The sequence below is a fragment of the Nelumbo lutea genome, chromosome 1, assembly GCF_056320005.1.
Source record: "Nelumbo lutea isolate HS-2025 chromosome 1, American lotus-T2T, whole genome shotgun sequence".
Classification (NCBI taxonomy): domain Eukaryota; kingdom Viridiplantae; phylum Streptophyta; class Magnoliopsida; order Proteales; family Nelumbonaceae; genus Nelumbo; species Nelumbo lutea.
In genome coordinates, this window is record NC_142684.1 from 133,811,223 (window position 1) to 133,836,192 (window position 24,970).

Here is a 24,970-nt window from a genome sequence, read left to right on the forward strand (position 1 = left end):
TGCAACCTCTCCAGGCTAGTTAAGTACAAATTTCTGAATTAATAATAACTTACATAGAATCACAAAAAAGATCTTCCCTATATACCCCCTATTTGGCTAGAGCATCAGCCAAAGAATTAGCAGACCTACTAACCCATTTTACCTCCACTCTCATATTGCTGGTTAACCACTTTACTTTTTTGATGAGATCTTTGTAGCCCCAAATGGTGGTATCCAAGTTTAGGAGCCACCTGGTTACCACCTGAGAATTCCCTTCAATTAGGAGATGCTCCACTCCAAGCTGGTTGGCGATCTGAATTCCTTGTACTGCAGCAAGTATTTCTGCCCTTGTGGAATCCTCCACTCCCACCGGTTCTGAGAATAGGGAAATTATGTTGCTGTCCTTATTTCTCAGGATACCACCCCCTATACCTGAAGGCCCTGGATTGCCTTGGCTGCTTCCATCAAAGTTCACCTTAATGACCCTTTCCAAAGGCGGAACCCATTCTGACAGAATTCTATCATTCTTTGTTGAAGTGTTGGCTATTACTAGCCAATTTCTCCACAAATCATCAAAGGAGAAGTCATCAAAGATATCCACAGTTTTCAGCCAATAGATTGCTCTTGTTAGGATACAATCTTTCATTTCATCTAACCCTCTTTCCTTCTATAAAAAAATTCTTGCATTCCTCTCATAATCATATTTTAACTATGAGAGGTAGCATCTTGTGCTGCTCCATGAGGATGATTGTATTGCCTATACTACTTTTTGTTTTTAATAAAATTTGTCTTATCATCTTTTATTCTTTTTTTTTTTATATATTTAGGGCTGCTGTCCACACAATAAAAGACAGTTTTGGATGGAAGAATACTGCTCCAGATTCTTGAGCTTGGAAAGTCAGAACCTTCTTCCCTTACCAATCTGCTATAGAAAAATATAAAAGTGAAATTGCCCAATTTCTCCAAGGTTCACATCCTCCTATTCTCCCTTTCCCCATGCCTTCTAGAAGTAAGAGAGGAGAAGAGAAGGAGAAACAGCAGAGAAGAAGAAAGAATATATGCTGGAAAGTATCAGTGGTGGTTCTCTCATTGACTTATATATTAGGGTGTTAAAAGAAATGAGAAAATTACAATAGTACCCTTGGTTACAACTTAACAAAGAAAAAAAATAATAATAACAGTCTAATAAGAGCCTAATAGCAGTCCTAACAAAACTCCCCCTCAAGTTGGGCTGTATATATCAATCATTACCAACTTGGTAGTCGGTTCAAATATCAACATGTCGGGCACTAGTAACATACCACCCAACCGATAAGCAGAATTAACATATGGAATGTGGACTTCACCATCTTCAATCTTCTTACGAATGAAATACTTATCCACTTCAATATGTTTTGTCCTCTCATGCATCACATGATTGTGGGCAATATTAACCATTGCCTTATTATCACAATATAACGACATTGGATGTGAACTTCAATTCCCAACTCCATTAACATATTCTTCAACCATAACATTTCAGCTACACCATGTTCCATGGCTCTATACTTAGCCTCCACACTGGATCTATCAACCACTGCTTGCTTTTTACTTTTTCAAGTTACCAAATTACCTCCAACAAAGGCACAATAACCTGTGATAGATCTTTTACTCATCAACCAAACTTGCCAGTCAACACCTAACAACTCTTTGAAACTGTCTCAAATCAGAGAGGGGCTCACCACCTTTTTCCCCAAGTTTATGATTAACATCAATTGGAGTATCAACTGGTTTGGCTCCAAGTTTACCGGTGTTATGAAGAAGATCTAGGATGTGCTTCCTCTAATAAATGAAGATGCCTTTGTCCGACCTTGCAACTTCATTCTAAGGAAATACTTTAGGGGGCCTAGATCTTTCACTTCAAACTAGGCACTTAGAAATCCCTCTAGCTTTTGTATCTCAACCTCCCAATTCCTTGTAATAACATTAACGATAAGTATAAGTATAACAACTAGATCATCTTCTCTCTTCACAAAAGGGCATGATTACTTTGGCATTGTTTGAAACCAACTCGCTTAACAACATCATTAAACCTACCAAACCAGGCTTTGGGAGATTGTACAACGACAAACTTTCCCTTCTATTTCTTTTGACGAAAAACTTGGAGGCTGAACCATATACGCCTCCTCCTCTAGATCACCATTTAGGAAGGCACATTCTTAACCTCTAATTGATGTAACTGCTAGTCAAAATTGCAACAAGGGAGAGAAGAACATAGATGGAGTTAGTTTTGGCAACTAGAGCAAATGTCTCTGTGTAATCAACTCCATATGTTTTTTTTTTAGGGAGAAACCCTTAGCCACCAACCTTGCCTTATACATTTCCACTGAACCATTTGACATGATGCTTGACTATAAATAGCCACATGGAACCCACATGTCTCTTATCCTCAGGAAGATCAACCAAACCCCATGTGCAATTCTTACTAAGAGCATCAATTTCCTCTAACATAACATTCTTCCACTCGGGACTATTTAGGGCCTTTGCAATAGATTTGGGAACAGAAACACTAGAAATAGCAGAAAGAAAAGAATTATAGGAAGGAGACAAGTTGGCACAAGTAGTGAAGTGACTGATAGAATGTTTAGTGTGCATGAATGGGTACCTTTACGAACAGCAATAGGAAGGTCAAGATCACAAGTAGGATCACACAAGGAAGCGTTACCTGATTCAATAGGATATACACTGCTCTTCAGGTTTGCCTCTTGAGGTTCTGCTGATTCAGGAAATGCAGTGTTAGGTACCTCTTCACTTGGTGATGTATGTTGCTCCTATTGACAATGTGGAGGGCGAGAATGAGACTTGGACTGAGAGTAAACATGTCGGACATGAACACAAACAGGAGAACAACGAGTAACAACAAGAGGGACATGAACAACATCAGATGAAACAGGAACCAAGGGAACAAGGACATGCTTCTCTTTCTGACAACCATTCTCCCCTTGAAGATAAGCAAGAAAGAAGGATTGAGACAACAAAAGATACATCCATAGAAATGAGTGTACACTGAGAAGTGGTATCATAACATTTATATCCCTTTTGGGCCAAGGAATAGCCAAGAAAAATACAAGGGATGGAACGAGAGTCAAGCTTACCACGAGATGGGGACAAATCCTGGACGAAATATCGACATCCAAAGGCATGAATAGGAGTTTTGGTAGAGTGATGTGCATTTGCACTCTTAGAGGAGCTTTCCAACCCCACCCCCAATTAGGCTTTAAAAGGTATGCTTTGTAAGGAAAGTGGCTGTGGAAAGTACGGGAGTAGGAATGGAGGATTTAGCGTAAGGAAACTAAATGGCAGAAGGATCCTATGGGATGTCTATTTGGAGAGAGGCATTTCAAATATAGCGCCACTAGTAAGGTGGTCTTTGTGTGGGAAACTGTGCAAGGTTATCATATGGGAATGCTTTCCTACCCATTTTAGAGGTGTCACTTATAGAGATTGATAGTATTAATGTTTTCCATTCTAGGCTTGAAGTTCATCTTTTATCGTTAAGTGTGGTGGACAATTGGCATTTGGATGAAGTTCCCATTGTTTGTGATCCTCCTCTAAGGTGGAGGTGATGATCTCATTTAGAAGGGCAATTGCTTGTGATCTTCATCTCATTTGGTGAAAGAGATAAAGCTAATCTTATCATTTTGAATATAAGAATTAGGAGGTCCCCATGGAGATTACACCATCTGCTTAATGTCATTAGATTCCTTCTTACCTTGATCCTTGTGTCCTTTGGTTTTCAGATGGATTCCTAGGGAGGATAGTTTCAAGGTGATGAGAGCTTCATATGGTGTTAGGAAGGTGGGGCTGAATAGAAAAAAATGTCAGTTCTGATGGAAATTGAAAAATAAGAAATATGCTGGAAATGTTGAAATTTTGTTATACATTTATTGTAATTTTTTAAACATTGTAAACATTGATATATGAATATATTTGTTAGTATTTTTTGAAATTATAAAGGACATTCTTTTGAATAATTACATCATCATAAAGTGATAGAAATGATGCCTTTAAAATGATTACATCATTTCAAGATGGCCTCTTCCTCCACTTAGAATAAATTCAAGGGTTTAAAAAATTATTACATAGTGCCTGATGTCGATTATGTTTTGTTTAATATAAAACTTATGTTTTGCATTTAAATATGCTTCTTGTAGAGAACACTGATGTGGGCCCCACTGCAGTGGTCCCTACTGTGTTTGTAGGACAGCAGTGTAGTTATTTGTTTCAGTTATAGTAGTGTCAGTTTGTTAATTCAGTTGTTATTTATTTCAGTTTTTATTTACGTTATTTATTATGTAAGTACCAAGGGCATATGTGTCATTTCCATTATGTACTAAACATAACCTATAAATATTAAGAGAGTGGCAGCGGCAGATCAGTAAGAATCTGTCCCTCCTTTCAACAACTTGTGTTCTCTTGTTTCTCTTCTATTCTCTCTCATTTCTCTCACTTTCTCTTCTGTTTTGCAAACCTAAAACCTTTTAGGATTCAAGACTGATTACAGCCTTGATCTTCTACTTGGTATCGGAGCCTATCTAGGGCTTCTTATGTGTGTCTAGTCCAACCGACCACATGAGGACTAGCTAGGGCTGGAAGCTTTGAAGAAGTTTTTCGGTGGCTGAATCTTGGAGATTACTAGGAGAGGTTCGCAACAGTTGAAGACTTGCCACGACTTGCAGAGAGTTGGTAATCAGGAAGAGGCAGCGAAGGTTAGGGTTTAGGTAACCCTAGAAGACAGTAAACCGAAGTACATAAGTAAGTTTTTTTTACTGAGTTTCAGAGACTGCAACCAATCGAGATAGGTTGGACATATCTAGAAAGAGGGGCTGAACTGTGTTCAAGTTTGTTCTAGGGTTTGGCTTGCCGAATTGTGTTTAAGTTTGTTTCTAGGGTTTGACTGTTGGGTCGAACCCCCTCTTCAAAGGTGATTAGTTTTTAGGGTTTCATATTGCCCTACGATAAGTCCCACTTGTGCGGACTGCTTGGAGAGTGTAGCTGAGCACTTACTTCAGACCTACAGTTGAAACCCTATTTTTGCTCTCGTAGCAGTGGGCCCCACAATAGTGATTTTAGAAAATAGCATCTCAGATTGATAGGCTGCCTGGTACTGTGCATGCCGATTGATTTCAGATCAGATTTGAGTTGTTTTCTTGCATATACTGTGATAGGCGATTGATTTCAGATCAGATTTGGGTTGGTTTCAGATCGATTCAGATAAGATTTCAGATCAGATCAAATTTGTATTGGTTTCGGATCAGATTTCAGACTTACTTGTTTGACTTTGTTTTCTGGTATAATTGCTCTAACAGTTTGTAGCCATTGAATCTTGATCAAAGATGGAGTTTAAGGGTCAGGGAGAAAGTAGTTTTGGAAACCACAGTTATGGTAGTGTATCTGAAACCGGGTTTCAGATTACAACTATGAGATTTGATGGGTCAAATTATTTGGAGTGGGCGCAATCAACCATGATGGCTATTGGAGGAAGGGGAAAATTGGGTTACCTCTTGGGAGATGTGAAAGAACCTTCCAAGGAGGACCCAACATACACCAAGTGGGTTCAAGAGAACTATTTAGTTATGGCATGGCTGTGTAATTCTATGCAGCCACATATCAGCCGAAATTACTTGTGGGCAAAGACAGCCAAAGAGATATCGGATGTTGTGAAAGAAACCTATTCCCAACCCCTTAATGTTGGTAGAGCCTATGAGCTGAAGTGTGAGGTGAATAGCCTTAAACAAGGAGAGAAGCCAGTTTCTGTTTACTTCTCTACCTTGAAATCCTTGTGGCATGAGATTGACCATCTAGAGACCCTTGAGTGGGAGAGTCCCAAAGATGCACAGACTCATAGAAAGCAAGTCGAGACGAATAGGGTATTTGAGTTTCTGGCTGGTTTGAATTCAGAATATGACATTGTGCGACAACAGATATTGACAAGAGATAGTGTGACCCTTTCTCAAGCATACTCTGTGGTGCATAGTGAAGAGATCAAGAGGAAAGTCATGATGCAGCCTCAGCCCTCTTTTCCAACCTTGACAGCTATTAAACCCAAGCCAGGGGTGACTCAGAAAGGGACCGAAAGAAGGAAGATAAACGGGATCTGGTATGTGAACATTGCAAGAAACCCAAGCACACAAAAGATACTTGTTGGAAGCTACATCCTCACTTGGTCCCAGCAAAGCTAAGAAATAAGAAGGGTAATGCTCATATGGCAGTGAACACTGATTCAACATCCTCATCAGGCACATCCCTGGAGACTTTAGCTGTTGTTCGGGCTGCCCTCATACAGTTGGAAAAAGGAAGTTGGGAGTTCAACTCAGCCATCTCAGTCACCATAAGCTCTTGCCACATCTGCATTTGCACATTCAGGTATTCGAGCCTCAGCTTACCATGCTTCAGCTCCAGGTAATACTGATCACTGCTGGGTAATAGATTCAGGTGCATCCGACCATATGACTAGCTTGCCATCTTTGTTCACTTCTTATCACTTGTCCTCTGGCTGAGATAGAGTATCCATTGCTGATGGCTCTCTTGTTCCCATTTTGGGCAAGGGGGACATCAAACTATCGGATAGTATCTCTTTATCTTCTGTCTTGCATGTTCTTAAGCTTGATACTAACATGCTTTCAGTTAGTAGTATTACCAAACACATGAACTGTTCAGTAACCTTTTTCCCTGACCGATGTGTTTTTCAGGATTTGGAGACGAGGAAGGTGATTGGGACTGGCCGTGAGACGAACGGGGTCTATCTGCTTGGAGAGAGTTCTCGTCGGGAGGAGTCAGTGGATAAGAAGTCTTTTGTTTCCCAGTCTGTGAGTTCGGTTATGCTTTGGCGTAACCAATTAGGTCATTTGTCTTTTAAGTCTTTGAAGAGTCTGTTTCCTACTTTATTTGAGTCTGTTGAGTTATCAAAGTTGAGGTGTGAGAGTTGTGAGTTTGCCAAACATTGTAGAACCTCATATTCTTTAAGTAATAAAAGGAGTAAGCCCTCTTTTGATATTGTGCATACTGATGTTTGGGGGCCATATCATATCTCTTCTATGGGTGGGTACAGATATTTTCTATTGTTTGTTGATGACCATACCCGGTTTTCTTGGGTCTATCTTATGCGTTCTCGGGATGAGGTTCCTGCTCTGACCCAAAACTTCCATCAGATGGTTCTCACTCAGTTTGGGACCAAAATCAAAGTCCTTAGATCTGATAATGCAAAGGAATACTTTGCTCAGCCATTGACCTCCTACCTTCTTAGCCATGCTGTTATTCACCAGAGCACTTGCCCTTATACACCACAGCAGAACGGTGTTGCCGAAAGGAAGAATAGGCATATTTTGGAGGTGGCTAGAAGCATTATGTTTACCTCCAATGTACCTATTCGCTTTTGGGGTGATGCTATTCTCACAACAGTTTATATCATTAATCGAGTTCCTTCCCGGGTCCTTGATATGAGAACCCCCTTTTCCCTTCTATACCCAGACAATGAGTTGTTCATTGTTCCCCTTAAAACCTTTGGTTGTATCTGTTTCGTTCAGCTTCTCGGGCCTCATCATTCCAAGTTTGAACCTAAGGCCTCCAAATGCATTTTCCTTGGTTATGCACAAACTCAAAAGGGTTATTGCTGCTATGATCCGGTTTCAGGGAAATGGTTTGTCTCCATGGATGTCACATTCTTTGAGGAGACACCCTATTATCCTAGGGTTTCTCCTCAGGGGGAGAGCAGTGAGAGTGGGGCTGTTTTGAGTTTCTTTCTTCAAGGGGAGAGCAGTGAGAGTGGAAGTGGAGCTGGTAGAAGTGGGGTTGTTCCTTTACCTATTCCACTGGGTAATGAAGGTTGTAGTGGTGAGGGTGGTCAGAGGGAGCCGGGGTTGAGAGTCTATCACAGGCGATGCAGGAAGGTTGATCCTAGTCTTCAGCAGTCCCGGCCAGCTCTAGTTCCTTCTATGCTTCCAGATCCAGAGCCTACTGAGATACCTCTCACTGTTGCCACTTCCCCTCCTGTGGATGACCTTGATCTCCCTATTGCCATTTGCAAAGGGAAACGACATTACACCACTTCTACAGCTCACAGCATCTCACAGTTCTTATCCTATGGTCGTCTATCACCATCTTACCGGTCCTATCTCACTTCCATTGCCGATGTCCCTATTCCAAGAACAGTGCAAGAAACTTTATCAGTTCCAGAATGGAAAGATGCAATGCAAGTCGAAATGGATGCCCTGTTGAAGAATAATACTTGGGCACTGGTTGACCCACCAAAAGGAAAGAAACCGGTGGGATGCAGATGGGTGTTCACTGTGAAGCATAATGCTGATGGCTCTTTTGAAAGGTATAAAGCCCGACTGGTTGCAAAGGGGTTCACTCAGATTTATGGTATAGACTACTTGGAGACCTTTGCCCCAGTAGCCAAGATGACCACCATTCAAGTTTTGTTATCCCTTGCAGCAAATCATTCTTGGCCCCTGTTTTAGATGGATGTTAAAAATGCCTTTCTGAATGGAGACTTACAAGAAGAGGTTTACATGCAGTTGCCTCCTGGATTCTATGATACAGAGACAGGTAAGAAGGTTTGCCGACTGAACAAGGCATTGTATGGTTTGAAGCAGTCACCTAGAGCCTGGTTTGATGGGTTCAGATTAGCCCTTGGAAGGTTTGGTTATGTACAAGCCCAATCAGATCATACACTATTCACCAAGAGGGTGGAGTCCTCTCTAACACTACTAGCAGTATATGTTGATGATATTGTGGTGACAGGAAATGACAGTCATGAGATTGAGTCCCTTAAATAGCTCATTCATCAAGAGTTTGAGGTGAAAGATCTTGGTGCACTACGGTACTTTTTGGGTATTGAGGTTGCTAGATCCAAGCAGGGGATTTTTATCTCTTAGAGAAAATATGTTCTAGATCTGATGGTGGAAACTGAAAAGTTGGGTGTTAAGCCGGCCGATACACCCATCGAACAAAATCACAAGATTAGTGCAGAGGGTGGGGAGCCTCTTGAAGACAAAGTTATGTTCCAACGGTTGGTTGGAAAGCTTCTATATCTCTGCCTCACTCGGCCGGATATCAGCTATGCAGTTAGTGTTGTTAGCTAGTACATGCACTCCCCTAGAACTTCTCATCTTCTTGCGGCAGAGAGAATATAGCATGCTTGAAGAGATGCCTGGGTAGAGGTATATTGCTCAAGAACAATAATCACATGAGGGTGGAAGTCTATACAGATGCCGATTGGGCTGGAAGTGTTGATGACAGAAGGTCTACCTTTGGATATTGTGCCTTGGTGGGAGGTAACCTTGTCTCTTGGAGGAGTAAGAAGCAAAGTGTTGTTTCCCGCTCCAGTGCTGAAGCGGAATACAGGTCAATGGCTAATAGAGTGGCTGAAATCTTATGGCTGAGGTCATTACTTGAAGAGTTGGGTATTGACTATGAAAAGCCCTTAATGCTGTATTGTGATAATCAGGCAGCTATTAATATAGCCCACAACCCAATGCAGCATGACAGAACTAAACATATCGAAGTTGATCGACACTTTGTGCGAGAAAGGGTCACATCACAAGAAGTGTGTCTTCCGTACATCACATCTAAAATGCAGCTTGCGGATATCCTCACCAATGTTGTACCAAGGAAGAAGTTAGAGACAGACCTATCCAAGTTGGGCATGATAGATATCTACTCCAACGTGAGGGGGAGTGTAGAGAACACTGATGTGGGCTCCACTGCAGTGGTCCCCACTGTGTTCGTAGGACAGCAGTGTAGTTATTTGTTTCAGTTATAGTAGTGTCAGTTTGAATCAGTTTGTTAATTCAGTTGTTATTTATTTAAGTTTTTATTTACTTTATTTATTATGTAAGTACCAAGGGCAGGTGTGTCATTTCCATTATGTACTAAACATAACCTATAAATATTAAGAGAGTGGCGGCGGCAGATCAGTAAGAATCTGCCCCTCCTTTCAACAACTTGTGTTCTCTTGTTTCTCTTCTATTCTCTCTCCTTTCTCTCACTTTCTTTTCTGTTTTGCAAACCTAAAACCTTTTAGGATTCAAGACTGATTACAGTCTTGATCTTCTACTCTTCTTATAAAATATAAAACATAGGGCTATATTTTATAAAATTATGTATAATTAAAAATATTTCATAAATGAAAATAAGAAAGAAAGAGTCATCTATAATGCTAAGCTCAAAAACATAATGAGTTTGAAGATAAATAAAATTATAATAAAACAAATTATTTGGATGATGTCTATGTACATGTAAATTTTTATCTTGCATTGATATTATTAGCAAAGCAAAACTTTATTTTGATCATAATTAACAAAGTAAAACTTGTTGAGAACAAGGCGTAAAATTAATGCACAGAGGAATATGTTGGCATATATTATTTATCAAAAAAAATATTGAGATATATTCTGGTAATAATTTGTCTTGGTCCCCATGGAAATGGAAATATTAGGAAATATATAGACATTTTTTGGATAAGTATATAGACATTTTGAACAAAGATAGCAACCCCCCTTATTACCAACATAAAGCTTGTACAGCTTTGTCAATGAACATGAGCTCATGTCTTGTACACATTTTTTGATTTTTTTGTCCTTGTATTATAAATATACACAGTATACACTGTTACCATTAAAAAAAAAACCTTTTCTAACCTTACCATCTATACCTTAATAGAAAATCCATGCTCCTCATATTGAAGAGAGTTTTTAATTTCTGGCCAATAGTAATAAAATGAAAAACTTTGTATGTGTTTTCAAAAATTTGACTTCATACACGTATTCAAAACTTTCAGGAGCCTATGGAGTTAAGCAGTATTTGATACCCAAAATGCATAGTGATGTTCTTAACTAGTACCATTTTTTCAGTGCAACATAGGAAAATGCCTTCTTTTTGTCTTTGCTGCAACTTCCTGCAGCCTATACAAGCTAGCTTAACTGCTACCTGACAAGGACTAAACAACGCAACTGCTCAAGAACCAAAAACAATAGATTCCCATTCATTACAAAAATCGGAAAATTGCAGTCCATCAAATTCCCCAAGGATGGAGACCCATTCAGTGACAGTTTTTTCAATACAACCAAGCAACCCCTGATTCACACAACTTTTGTTCTCAAAAATTCTCTAACTCTGTTCTTACTTAAACAGATGGCAAATGGGTTTAAGTTCCACAGAATGTTCCCTCTTTGCTAAAGCCTCTAGAGGGCCATTGCTCTGCCAAACCTACCAGGTCACAAGGTGTAACCCATTGACCCTTAAAGAGCTTAAGGAAATGCAACCAAATTGTCTTGCTGATAAAAAAACAAAAGAAATGCAACCAAATTGGAAGAGAAAATCTGCAACAAATAAGCAGGTGCTGGACAGGCTCCAAGGAAGAGCCACATATCATGCATTGATTATCAACAAACTTGCCCTTTTTCACGAAGTTGTTGATAGAGGGAGGGAATCTTATTAAAGTAGGCAGTCCAAACATAAAGAGATAGATCTTTGAGGGAATGCTGGGAAATCAAATCCATTTCCATGGGAAGAAAGGAGAATGCTAACCTGCTAGTGCAATGAAAAAGGATATCACTGAAAATAGGCTGCTTAGAACTGATAAAAAAAGGCTGCTCAGATGCAATCTCCAATTTTCTTTTTTCAAAACTACCATAACCTGCTTATCTTGCAGTCTATTGAGCATTATTTTGGATAGTAAAAAAATCATTGAAAGAGAAGTGAATACAAAAATAGGTGATAGCTAGAAAGGGAAAGGAAAACAACAAATTCCCCAATTACTCCTGACAGTCACCCTCCTTGGTCATTTCCTAAAGCATAAATCAGAGCTACATATAATAGAGACTCTATTTGCATTTTGCAAATCTGGTGGAACAAACAAGGATCACTGCTAACAGAGTTCAGCACTCTGGAGTCTGGACTCTCTCAGATCAAGGCCTACAACTGACACTTAGCAACCAAAATCACTGCCAACTCTCACTTTGAAAGTATCTTTTAATTTGGATTTCTGTGTCAACCACATCTCATCCCATTCTTCTTGTAATACCACAAATTGAACATGGTTACAAACAAATCTGGTTCCCATTCATTCACATTTCTCTGAAGCCAAGGAACTGGTACCACCTTACCTGCTACCATCTTATTCACATTTCAACAAGAGGCATTTCGTTACTTCAAGGGATGATGCAACTAGGTCTCTAGGTCTTGCTGCTCTTAAGCAGGGCTGCAGGAGCTTGTTGGGGGAGAGAATCTCTAGTTTCTGCAAATTTTGCTGAGCCTGATTTTCTTTCTATTGACTTACTTTTTTCTTCCCAGAGGAAGTGGACTGTCCGTCTATCATTCTTGTTGCTCATCTTTTTTCCCACTCGTATTCTGGGCCATTGTATCCAGGATGTTTGGACTCTTATGATTTAAGTTGTCTGTGGTGTTTTTTGCTGTTTTTTTTTTTTTTTTTTTTTGTTTTTTGGGACTGGTCTTGTATTTTGGTATCTTGTCTCCTCTGTTGTTATAATTTGACAAAGGGCTCTATGAAGCTGAAAATTTCAAGAACTCCTAGATATGGAAATAGAAGTGCCTTATTCGTATGAATGTTCTTGGGAAAACAAGATTATAAAATGAGGGAACTCCAAAGGAGGGCATCTATTTTGAACTCAACCTCTGGTGTATCACTTTTCTGTTTGGACTAACTTTAGATTCTTTTTTCCTTTTTTCTTTTTCTATTCGTTTTCATATTTGAAGTGTGATTTAACCATGTTTTAAATATTATACATCAAATAGAGTTTCAATGGGATGAATGCTCAAAATTATGCTGTTATCATAGTTGACTCTATTCCTTGTTTGGGAAATTTTACTTCATTCATTGCACTTTTAGCGCATTACAAAGCAAAGCAGATGTTCCCAATCTAGAGGAGACCTTGGTTGCCTGTCTGGAAAGGATATTTGGAACAAAGTATGGTGCCTCACTTATCCCACAGTATATGGTGAGTATAATGTAGCTTAATTCTTTTGTTTGGTTACAAATAACCATAGTTTTGTAAAATATAAAAGGTATTCAAACAATACAGATGTATTAAAAAAAGTGCTGCATAACCAGAACCCAATTACACCCAGACATTTCCACTAAAAGAGCACATACATCAGAAGAGCCTTTTGATTCAACATAGTAAGGCACTTACCTAATGCTGGTCCCAACTATCTCATCAGTCAGCACCAAACTACCACAGGCTCATCCCTACCACTGAAAAACAGAGCAGGCCACCTAAGTTTCACCAACAAAAAAAGTAAGAACACTTATCCTCAAATGCTTTCCAAGACTGCACCATAACCCGGAAAGCTTGTATTTCTTTTTAGAATGAGTAAAGTATATTGTTTCTATATTGAGTAAGAAGTATTCCAGTACAGAAAGGAACTGTACAATGCGGAAAGCTTCAATTTGAATTTTTTTTTTTAATTTTACTGCTATTATTTAGTGTTGGTGAATGGAACAGTGGTGGACCTTTTCCCTGCTATTCAAGGAATTAGAATAGTGACCCACTCTCTCCTTTTCTTTACCCTCATTGCAGATGCTCCAAGTAGATTAATAAGGCAGATTCGAGACAATTAGTGAGAGGGTGGAGAATAGGCAGGGACGATGTGCCAATAACCCACTTATAATTTGTAGATGATACAATTCTTTTCTGTGAAAGAGGATATCTGAGGTGGGTAAGGAATCTGAAATTAACTGTATAATTCTTTGAACAAATGTCCGATCTCAAAGTAAATTTTGGTAAGAGTTGTATAGCAGGGATCAACTTGACGGAAAGAGAGATTTTGGAGTATGCAACTAGTGTGGGGTGTGCTGTTTCTCACTTCCCCATGAAATATTTAAGTTTACTCCTTCGAGGTAACCCAAAAAATCTGAGTTTTTGAACTGTGTTGGAGAGATTTTCTAAGTGGCTAGCTTGTTGGAGAAAAAGGTACCTCTCTTTAGGTGGCAGGATTATGTTAATCAGATCTACTCTAGCTAACCTCCTAATTTACTATTTGTCTATGTTCAAGACCCTTGGAGGTGTGGTCAAGAGATTGGAGAGGATGATGAGGGATTATTATTTTTTATTTTATTTTTTGTGGGAGCCGGGGAAGATGAGATGGATCATAGGGTTAGATGGGATTTAGTATGTAAGATTAAGAGTTATGGTGCGCTTGGTATTGGGAATATTCAGAAGAGGAACGGGGCTCTATTGGGGAAATGGTTATGGAGATTGCCCCTTGATAGGGATAAGTTGTGGACGAAGGTGGTGTTGACCGTTGAGCATACATGGGCTGTTGGCAAATGGTTGGGAATTTGGGATGCTGGATTCTTGTTAAGGGCAACCCAAGCCTCTCCTGGAAGGCCATTCATGTTATATTACCTTCTTTCCTCTCTTATCTTAGGTACGACCCTTGTTCTGGGGAACACATTAAATTTTGGGAACATGTCTAGGTTGGGAATTCCCCTCTTAAAGAGCAATTCCCTTATTGACAAAAAAAGAGCAATTCCCCTCTCCTTTTGCACTTTTTGACCTAAAAAATGAGCTGATTTCCTCCTTTATTGTTCATTCCAATTCAAGTTTTTGGGTTCATTGGGATTTGGGCCTCAGAAGAGGTATAAAGGGTTGTAAGCTGAATAGCATTTTGACTTTAATTCAAATCCTTGATGGTGTATGTTTGGATCCTTTATTGGTAATAGAGTATGGACCCTCTCTTTCTCTGGTTCTTTCTCCTATGCTTATTTTTTTAGGTCTTTAACTTTATCTAATTCTAGCAGTGAATCTTTTTCTTTCAAGGAGGTTTGGTGTAATCCTATTCTACCACAGATTGGAGTTTTTTTCTGGGAAGCTATCCATGGAAGAATTAATACCTATGGCCTACTTTAGAGAAAGAGAACTAATTGGTGCTTATTGTCTAACTGGTGTATACTGTTCAAGGCCAATGGCGAGACTTGCTATCACTTATTAATCTCCTATCCTTTTGTTTTATGTTTTTAGGAATGGTTTTCCTTGTTTGGGTGTAGATGGAATCCCTCGACTGATGTGTGAAGTTTATTTAACTCTTCCTTCTTCGGTGGGAAAAGAAAAGGGGAAGGAGTATTTGGAGGTCTACAAGGGCTGCTATTTGTTGGACTATTTGGGAAGAAAGGCATGCAAGAATCTTCATGGACAAGGAGAGAAGCAAAGAAGCCATCATAGAGACTATTACAATTAGACTGGTCCGTTGGCTGCAATCTTTGGATTCCTTTTCCACCGTCTCAGTGAATGACATCATTTCAAACTGGAAGGAAGTGACAAATTCTGCCCTAATTAAGAATATCAGTATTCCTACTGGGTCTCCACCAGAAAGAGGATTTGTTAAGCTCAATTTTGATGGAAGTAGTTTGGGTAACCTGGGCATGTCAGGAGTAGGAGTGTTTAGGGGTGAAGAGGGAAAAATATTGGTATTTTATTTTGGCTCAATTGGAGTAGGAGATTCCCTAAGAGCTGAAGTTTTGGCTTTAATTGAAGGAATAAAGCGGGCAAGATCTCTGAACATTGGAAAATTAGTTATTGAAGGGGATTCCAAATTGGTTGTGGGATGGCTATTAAGTGAAGAGGCAAAACTATGGAGTTATAACAATGAAAGAAAGAAATTCAAATGGTTCACACAAAATGTGGAATTGAGAGTTTGATGGATGAGGTCAGTTGTTTTGGGCACAGGTAAAAATAAGAAAAGTTGTTTCAGGGAGAGATAAGAGGGCTTATCTCTCACTGCTTCTGTATCTTTATTGTACTCTTGAGCTTCATTCTTAATATTAATCATTTTTTTCAGTTACTGATAAAAAAGAATCTCTATGGACTTTGGCCCTATTGCTTCCCTTAATGCATTGGTTCTAGACCCTTTTCCTCTTATGCCGGGTCATCTTGGTGAAATGGGATAAGTTTGCAGACCTAATAAGTTGGGAGGATTGGGTATAAGGAGAAATAATGATCTAAATAAAGCATTATTAGGCAATGGTGACAGAGATTTGGGAGTGGGAGAGGTGCCCTTTGGAGAAAAGTGGTGCTATGCAAGTATGGGGTGGTTTTGAATGGTATACTAAAGAGGTGACATCTTCATATAGGGTATGCATGTAGAGAGAGACTATGAAATTCTAAGCAGAATTTGCCAGATATTCTAAGTTCATGGTGGGGGAAGGATTGGAAACAACCTCTCTGTATGTTCAGGGGTAATGCTGCATACATCTGTCCCCCCCAGATCCTGCATTGGCGGGAGCCTCGTGCACTGAGCTGCTCTGTGGTGGTGGGAAGGAACTAGGGTGAGCAGGATAGAGTTTCTCAGGTAGATAGTTGTGTTGAAAGAGAGAAATGTGATAATACATATTTGGTTGGGGCTACCCAGGTTAATTTTATACATTCTGGAATGTCTGATTTTGCTAGTGAAGGATTGTATCTCAGGGACATTTACTAAATTATCATTGGAAGGCTGGATAAGGATCTAAGTTGCAAAAGGATTGTGATTAGTGAAGGTGAAGATTCTGCAGAGGATAGGAGAAGGGACATAAATGTAGTCTTATCAAAACGACCAAAAGGGACAAATAATTTCCAATTAGTTCATGTAACAGAAGTCTTTTGTTTCTTGAAAAGTTGTATTTATGGGGCAGGCCCATGTAATAAGTTTTTTTTTTGGTAATAAATAAAAAAGAAAACTCATTTAGATAGAAAAGAGGACATAATTATAAGAGGCTGATAATGAGTCCCACAAATCAAGGAAAAAGAAATAACACAAAACTCCCAAAAGCTCACCATCTCTTTCTAGCCCTCCAAATTTAACTCCCCAAATCAGAACCCAATTGTGTGAGTTGTTTGGCTTGGTTGTCAGCAATCTAGCCTCCCTAATACAGTGTTAAAGTGTCCATGGAGCATACAAACCTTCTGTTCCAAAATCATTAGCTCAGTAGCTTCCTTGTAACATTTTTCCTATGATGCATTCACTTTACACCATTCAAATCATCATAGTGGTAAACATTCTGTAATACGAATCACAGGTTTATTGATTTATGCTTGATGATGTTCCTAGGAAGGCATATTTGTTACATTTAATGACTTTTATATCCTTTTCTTTTCCTGCAGTCCTTTGTAAAAGTTGGTTTGCTTGCAGACTCTCAAATTGTCAGATGCTTAGCCTGTAAAACAGTACGTATGGACCAAAAAAGCTTATGTAACCATATATATTATTGAGTTTCCTTATGGTTAAGCGTTTATTTTTTTAATCTGGTATCTTGGAATATGACTAAATGGGTTTGTTGTTGACCTTGTGACATATGCTTTTCTTTTATAGTTGAAACTCCTGAAATGTTGTCTGCCTTGGATTTCTTCTAGGTGTTGAGAATGGTTTTTGTTGATTTCTATTTAAAATTCATGGAACAGCAATTTTTTGATAAACAACCAAGAGTTTTATTAATATAAACAATAATGCACAGAGGATTATAAAGGGTAAAGATACCCCAAGATAGGGATGAACTTCATGGAACAGTAATTGAGTGGTTAAATGTTTGAATAAAGAAATCTATTGGAATTGCTAGTTGTATTTTGAGTAGTGCGTTGTCAGGGTAACTATTGATTATGAAGTTGAAAAGCTATTGTCATTGTTAGAGTTCACAGAACAGGGGTGTTTTGGTCATTTGGGTGTATCTATGTGAGAGTGAAAGGTCTGTTTTATTCAGGTCTAAGTTGTGTGCCCCATCACTTATGAGGGGCAATATAGTCTTTCTTGTAACCAAACTTATTTTGAGATAAATACAAGTGGGTTGATTAGAGAGGATAGATTTCCCTCATTTGGCCGAACCCTTCTCCTCCTTCTTCTTCTCTACTTCAACCTAGAATCGAATAGGGATTTTACATGGTATTAAAGCAATAAAACCTAGTTCTCTTTTCCCTTTTTTTCTTCTTTCCTCACTGTTTGTCTTCTTCCTGGGTTCATCGCCAACCATTTCAGCTTTCTTCGATTTTCTTCTAGCTTGAGTGGAAGCTTGACAAGAGGCCAAAAAGGAGTGGTCTTTTTGTGGTTTTGGAGGTGAGTATGCCTCCAGTTACTGTGGTGGTGGTCGTTGAGGTGGTGTACTAGATGCCCTCTATTCTGTGATATGAAGAGGGCTGTTTGTGGACAGGTATGAACAGTTTTGTTTTTCGCCCAAATAGTGGACTGTAAATGCTGTATTTTGGTTCAAAATATATATATATGTATTTTTTTGTGGAGGTTTGAAGTGATTAGTATGCATTTCAGCCTTGTTCTCCTCTGTTTTTACCTCGTTTGTGTGCTGAAAGTAGGGTTTTTTCGACTGCTGCACTTCATGACAGCAGTGGTGTGGTGGTGGTTGTACTGTGTTGAATGGTGTGTGGATGATTCTGAATAGTTGAAAGTAAAACCTTGTGTTGTGTGGTGATGTTCATACTGATTTCTGTGGTCGTGTTCATACTTCCTTGTGAGGTAAGCAAATTTAGTTGAAAATGTCGTCAACCAGAGATGGTAGTGACAACATAACTGGGGTGATGATCTCTCCAGATTATTTGAATGTTCAAATGACATCCATTAAGCTGAATGGTGAGAACTATGTGCCTTGGGTCAAGTCGGTGGAGGTGTTCTTAAAGGCCAAGAAGAAGGTGAAGCATGTGAGAGAGGAAAAACCTTCCTCTGACTCTCTAGGGTTTAGTGACTGGGAGCAGGAGGATGCTCAAATTATGACATGGTTGTGGAATAGCATGGAGCCAAAAATCAGTATGAACTTTATGTTCCTAGATACAGCTAAAAAGATCTGGGATCATGCTAAGAAACTATATTCTGGGCAAGGCAATACAACTAGGGTGTATCAATTGTACCAAGAGTACTTCAATCTGAAGCAAGGTAACCAGAGCTTGGAAGAATACTATGCAAGTTTGAGGAATATTCGAAATAAGCTTAATGTGTATCATCCTCTGACACTGGATGTTTAGGTTCCGCAACAACAACGTGAGCAACTTGATGTAACGAGGTTTCTAGTGGGTTTGAAGGTTGAATATGAACCTGTCCATGCACAAATACTGGGGGGGGGGGGTCTGCCCTTTCCTCACTTGAAAAAGTGTTTGCCTGTCTTAGGAGGACATCTATTGAGTCTACAGAGCATTCTTCTCTCTCAGACAGATCTGGTTTGGTGGTGGGTAGAGGTGGAGGCCGTGGAAATAGAGGTGGTGGTGGTGGCCGTGGACTTCCAGGAAACCGAGGTGGTCCCATGTTTAATCGGGCTGGTGGTCAGAGTGGAGGTTGAGACTCAGGGGGAGGTCGTGGTAAAGGAAGAAGTAATGCTCATAGGAGGTGTACATACTATGGATTAGAGGGGCACACTGTTAATTTCTTCTATGATTTACATGGTCCACCCAACACTTGGGCTAATCATGTTGTGATTAAGGGTAGTGGTACAGTTAGTGAAAATCAGCAAACAGATCAGACACCCTCCATATCTATTGGTGCTTCTTGGAAGGAGATGGTGAGTGTACCTCGTGCAATATATGAGCAGTTCCTTCAGACATCTTCTCAGCAGAACATAGCTACCCTTGCCCATTCAGGTATGGGCCGTATGGCTTGCTTGGCTTCCAAGCCTTCACATCGGATCATCAACTCCGGAGCCTCGGACCATATGTTTGGGACTTCAAATGTATTCTCTTGTCTTTCTCAGTCCTTCACATCTCAAACAGTTACTCTTGTTAATGGTTCTACATCTCCCATTTGTGGTGTTGGTGATGTTGATCTCTCATTCTTATCTTTATCATCTGTTTTATATGTTCATAAGTTCCCTTTTAACCTTATGTCTGTTAGTAGATTAACCAAGTCACTTAATTGTTCCATAACCTTTTATCCCTCTTTTTGTGTTTTTAAGATTTCAAAACGGAGATGAAGATTGGTGGAGGGCATGAGGCAGGTGGGTTGCATTACCTTGATGGTGGTGGTTCTCTAGTAGCTTTTCAGTTGTCTCTTACTCCTCTTCAATGGCATTGTAGACTTGGTCATCATTCTCTCAGAACTTTGAAGTTGCTAGTTCATTCTTTGAGTTATCTTTCATCGTTGGATTGTGAATTGTGTCAGCTTGGGAAACATCAGAGTCTCTTTCAGTCCAAGAGTTGATAGTCGTGTTTCGAGTCATTTTTCTTTAGTTCATTCTGATGTTTGGGGTCCAATCAAAGTGATGTCATAAAATGGCTATAAATATTTTGTAATTTTTGTTGATGACTTTTCAAGAATGACATGGATTTATCTTATGAAAGATCGCAGTGAATTGTTCTCCATTTTTCAGATAATGCTAAAGAGTACATCTTAACACCATTTCAGCAATACTTCGAGCACCATGGGATAATTCATCAAACCTCATGTTCCTACACCCCACAATAGAATGGTGTAGCTGAATGCAAAAATCGACATCTCCTTGAAATTGTTTGGTTTATGATGCTTAATATGAATGTCCCAAAGAAAATATGTTCTTGACCTACTTGAAGAAACATGGTTGTTAGGTGCTAAACCAGCAGAGACTCCTATGAAACTGAATGTCAAGTTGAATTTGATGCAAGTGAGGAGTTTGATGATCCTAGAAGATATAAGAGGTTGGTGGGAAAGTTGAATTATCTGACTATTACCCGGCCAGATATATCATTTGCTGTGAGTATGGTGAGTCAATTTATGCAACATCCTCGGATTCCTCATTGGGAAGCAATTCTAAGGATTGTTAGGTACTTGAAGGGTGCTTCAGGCCGTGGTTTGCTATATAAAAGTGGAGGGCCCCTTGAGATAGTAGGGTATACAGATGCTGATTGGGCTAGTTCTGTATCAAACATGAGATCAACTACAGGGTATTGTACCTTCCTTGGTGGCAATCTTGTAACTTGGAAGAGCAAGAAACAAATAGTGGTGGCAAAGAGTAGTGAAGAAGTTGAGTATAGAGCTATGGCTCATACCACATGTGAACTGGTATGGTTGAAGAACTTAGTACAAGAGATGGGGTTCTCAGTTGACAAACCTATGAGACTATACTGTGATAACCAAGCAGCTATTCACATCTCTTCCAATCCAATCTTCCATGAGAGAACCAAGCATATTGAGGTTGATTGTCACTTTGTAAGAGACAAACTGGCTAGTGGAGTGATGACCACATCTCATGTGAGCTCGGGAAATCAATGGGCAGATCTCTTTACAAAGGGATTGTCTCGAGGCAGAGTAGATTATATTTGTGGCAAGCTGGGACTATATGACATATACTCTCCAGGTTGAGAGGGAGTGCTAGAGTTCACAAAACAGGGGTATTTTGGTCATTTGGGTGTATCTGTGTGAGAGTGAAAGGTTTGTTTTATTCAGGTCTAAGTTGTTGAAAGAATGGTAGGATCCATCTAATGGACGCCATAAAGATTGCGGAATGGGTGGGCGAATTTCAAAAATTTTCCTACCTTCTCCCAACTGGGAATCGTATTCCCTAAATTTAGAATACAATATTCAAGGATCCTACTTGAACCATAATCGAACCTGATCTGAACCAAAAAGAGAAGGGATGAATTATACCTGATCTAGAGAAGCAGTATCTCCCAAAGTTGGTGTTCACGCCCAAAGAGGACACCAAGATCCGCTCCTACTGAAGATGACACAACTGTATGTGGAACGGAACCAGCAGAATGCGTCCTACACACTGGATCCTTCTCAAGAATCCTCTGGAAACTCTGAGCACCAAATCTTTTTCAGTCTTTTCTGCAAGACTGATGTCAAGAATTGATTTCTTGATTTCTTTCTTCATCAAAGATCGAATCTTGCCAGAAAGAATGGCGGTGGCTGGAGGAGAACTCCTGGGACGAAGATGGCTGAATTGCTTCTCTTCTCTCTGGAGTGTGTATGAGATCCAATCTCAGTTTGTAGGATGATTTCTTGCACACAACCCTAGGTTCGAAATTTGATTATATTTCTCTCTTAGGGTTTCTCCTATTTTCTTCTTGGTTAAGAAACCTCCTAATTAGGAGTTATCCCAATCCAAATCAGTATTTGGATAGGGGATGATCTTAATCCTATCTACAGATTAAGTTAGCTTACTCCTAATCTTATCAAGAGGTTATTAGATTCAAATCTGATTTGAATTTGGTCTCCCAGAGTGGATAAGGTTAAAGGCCCAATCATTTTTCTAACTTTAATCCCAGATACGCTCCATAGATGGGTGATCATATCAGCCCAGCTTGAAATGGGCTTTTGGCCCATTAAGTGTTCAGTACTTAACTAGTTTCCAATCTGCTGCTAGTTGGGCTATTTGTATGGTGTGGGACCCAAGGATTAATCTACACACCAGACACATGGGTTTGGCCCAGCCTTTATTACAAGGCCCAGCCGGATTCACTAAAAAGCTCAGTGAACCCCTGAGCCCATCACATGGACCCTATGGGCCCAACACTTACATTAAGTAGTCCCTGGGCCAAGCCATCTTATAAAAAATCCAGGTACTGTGGGTAGGTGCAAGATTATCTCATCAGGTATTATCCTAAATGTTCTTACACTTAACCTCTCAACCCTTAATGATCAAGCACTGCTCGACAAGAGAGGACCTCTCCCTCGGCTGCAAGGAACAGTGCCGCACTCTCCTCTCACATGGATCCCGGGAATTAAAACCATTTGCAAACATTTTGAAACAGTACAGATATATATATATGTATATTAATTTTGCAAAACAAAATTCCAACGGTTGAAATCAACTGCCGATAGTTTGGTTTCCATCAGAGAGAGTGCCTTCCCGATCATTACCTTTGTCCGACAAAGGGGCTGATCTTGTCACTATGATCACCCACTCAGATGAATTCTCAGACTATTCCAACATACCCAGGTTTTGATCCCCGCTAAGGATCTCACTGATTGGCATATCAAAGACAGCCCGACCCGACAACTAGTGAAGTGTCATAATCGAGTCTAGGGGTCAGGTGTAACTTTCCAGTTTTGCCCATCTGTCTCCAAGGTCCAGGGCAATACTGGAAATCTGGTCCAGTTCAAGGATTTGAGTAATCCCATACTGCATGTGCCTTGGGTCTTACCCTGGTGGCCGAGACAGGCCATCCCAACACTTGGTGGCACACTAGTATCAGCCTTGGTGGGATAAATCTCCCCAGACTTATCCAATGGCTGTGAATATTTAAAACTAACACGTGTCTCATTAAGTGTCCAGTTTTAGGGTCATACACAGAATTATACCAAACAATATGAATCAAACATGCACTTTATTTATTTACACTAAATGTCAAAAGTACATCAAATCGGATTGAAGCTAAGGGCATACAAAAACTGTCTAACAGTGGTGTGCCCCATCACTTATGAGGGGCAATATAGTCTTTCTTGTAACCAAACTTAGTTTGAGATAAATACAAGTGGGTCGACTAGAGAGGATAGATTTCTCTCATCTGGCCAAACCCTTCTCCTTCTCTTCTTCTTCTTTTTCTTTTTCTTCTTCTTCTTCTTCTTCTCTACTTTAACCTAGAATCAAATAGGGATTTTACAGTCATTATTGACTACCACTAGGATTTAGTGAACTAAAGCTACACATGATTTTTTATTTTGACAAGCAACAAGTGGCCCTTAACAGTAGTTGTATGACATGTTACAACTGTTTCTGTGAATAATATGTTTTTGCATTTATTTTTTCTCAAAGAAGAATGTAAAAATACATTTTTCCCATAGTATAGAATAGGAATGATTGTTTTTGAATTTCTAAAGAATTTCCTTATCGTTGAAAATCTTTATTATGGGAGTATTCTCCTGATCATCTTGTTAGAATTCTTTATGCTTTATGAACTATTGATAACATTTCTCTTTATTCCAAGTATGGGTTTGCTTATGAAACCTATGCCTTGTTTGATAAATTTATAATTTAGGATGACACACTTCAACAACACCTTCATGCTGTTAGCTTAACTAAGCCTTGTCCCTACAAATGTTTTAAATTGTGGAGGCATGATGCAAGGCATTCTACTATTCTAAGGCCTGAGTTATAAACTGGAATGCAAGAAGTGTAAGCCTCCTAAACATGGAACCTCTTCCTGAATATGTTTAGTTAATTCATCCATGATTAGAGCAAACAAATAAGGGCTAAGCATTGAGCTTTGTGAAGTCCCATTGTAATTAGAAACACTTAATGTTTTGGGGTAAATAGGGCTAATTAGAAATACTTTGTCCGATGTGTTAGCTAAGCAAGGGGTAATAGGGAAGAATTGTTTTGGGCTCAGTTGTGATTCTTGCTTTTCTTTCCTAGTTTACTAGTAAGATTCAAGGAGGGGCTGCAGCTCGCGCCTCTCCCTGGGATGTTGTATGAACTCACTCTAAATCTGCTTCTGAATTAATAAATTTATTATCATTCATAAAAAAAAACTAGAAACACTTAATGTCTCTCTTATTGGTGTTCTAACATTTTCACTACCATACATGTCCTTTATTTGATCCACATTACTATCTGGTACCCCCTCTTATACATGTCCTTTCTAGGAACTCTATTATATGCTTTCTCTAGATCAATGAATAGCTTATGAAGATCTCTCTTTTTCTCCTGAAAATATTCTATCAATCATTTCAATATAAAGATATTTTCCATTGTTGATCTCCCTAGCATAAACCAAATCGGTTTTCTGATGTACTTGTTTCATGTAGGGGTGCAACTTGGGTTGGGTTGGGACTGTTGGGTTGAGCATTTTCATATTTTGAATGAGCCTGAGCCAAGACCTGAGCCCAATGCAGTTGAAAATTTTCAACTTGGACTCCCCGACACCTAGCTTCATGTGTAAAAATCCACTCAATTATTCTCCCGAAGTTTCATTTATTTCTAAATGTAGGCACCATGAAAAAGATAGGCCTACTTAGTTTTCATCTGGGTACGCATCCTTGGATTTCTTTTGCATATTAAGGTCTTGTGGTAGATGCTACTACTGTCTTCTTGATCTATCCA

General features: G+C 39.4%; 1 protein-coding gene across 1 annotated transcript in view; it reads left to right on the forward strand.

Moving 5' to 3' along the window:
- The window catches only part of LOC148877693 (ARM repeat superfamily protein), a 111,789-nt gene that overhangs the window by 2,799 nt on the left and 84,020 nt on the right, over positions 1–24,970 (forward strand). Inside the window, exons 3-4 of the mRNA XM_088942320.1 lie at positions 12,872–12,980; positions 17,124–17,186. Coding sequence (XP_088798446.1) covers positions 12,872–12,980; positions 17,124–17,186 — 172 coding nt within the window. The remainder of the gene's footprint in view (positions 1–12,871; positions 12,981–17,123; positions 17,187–24,970) is intronic.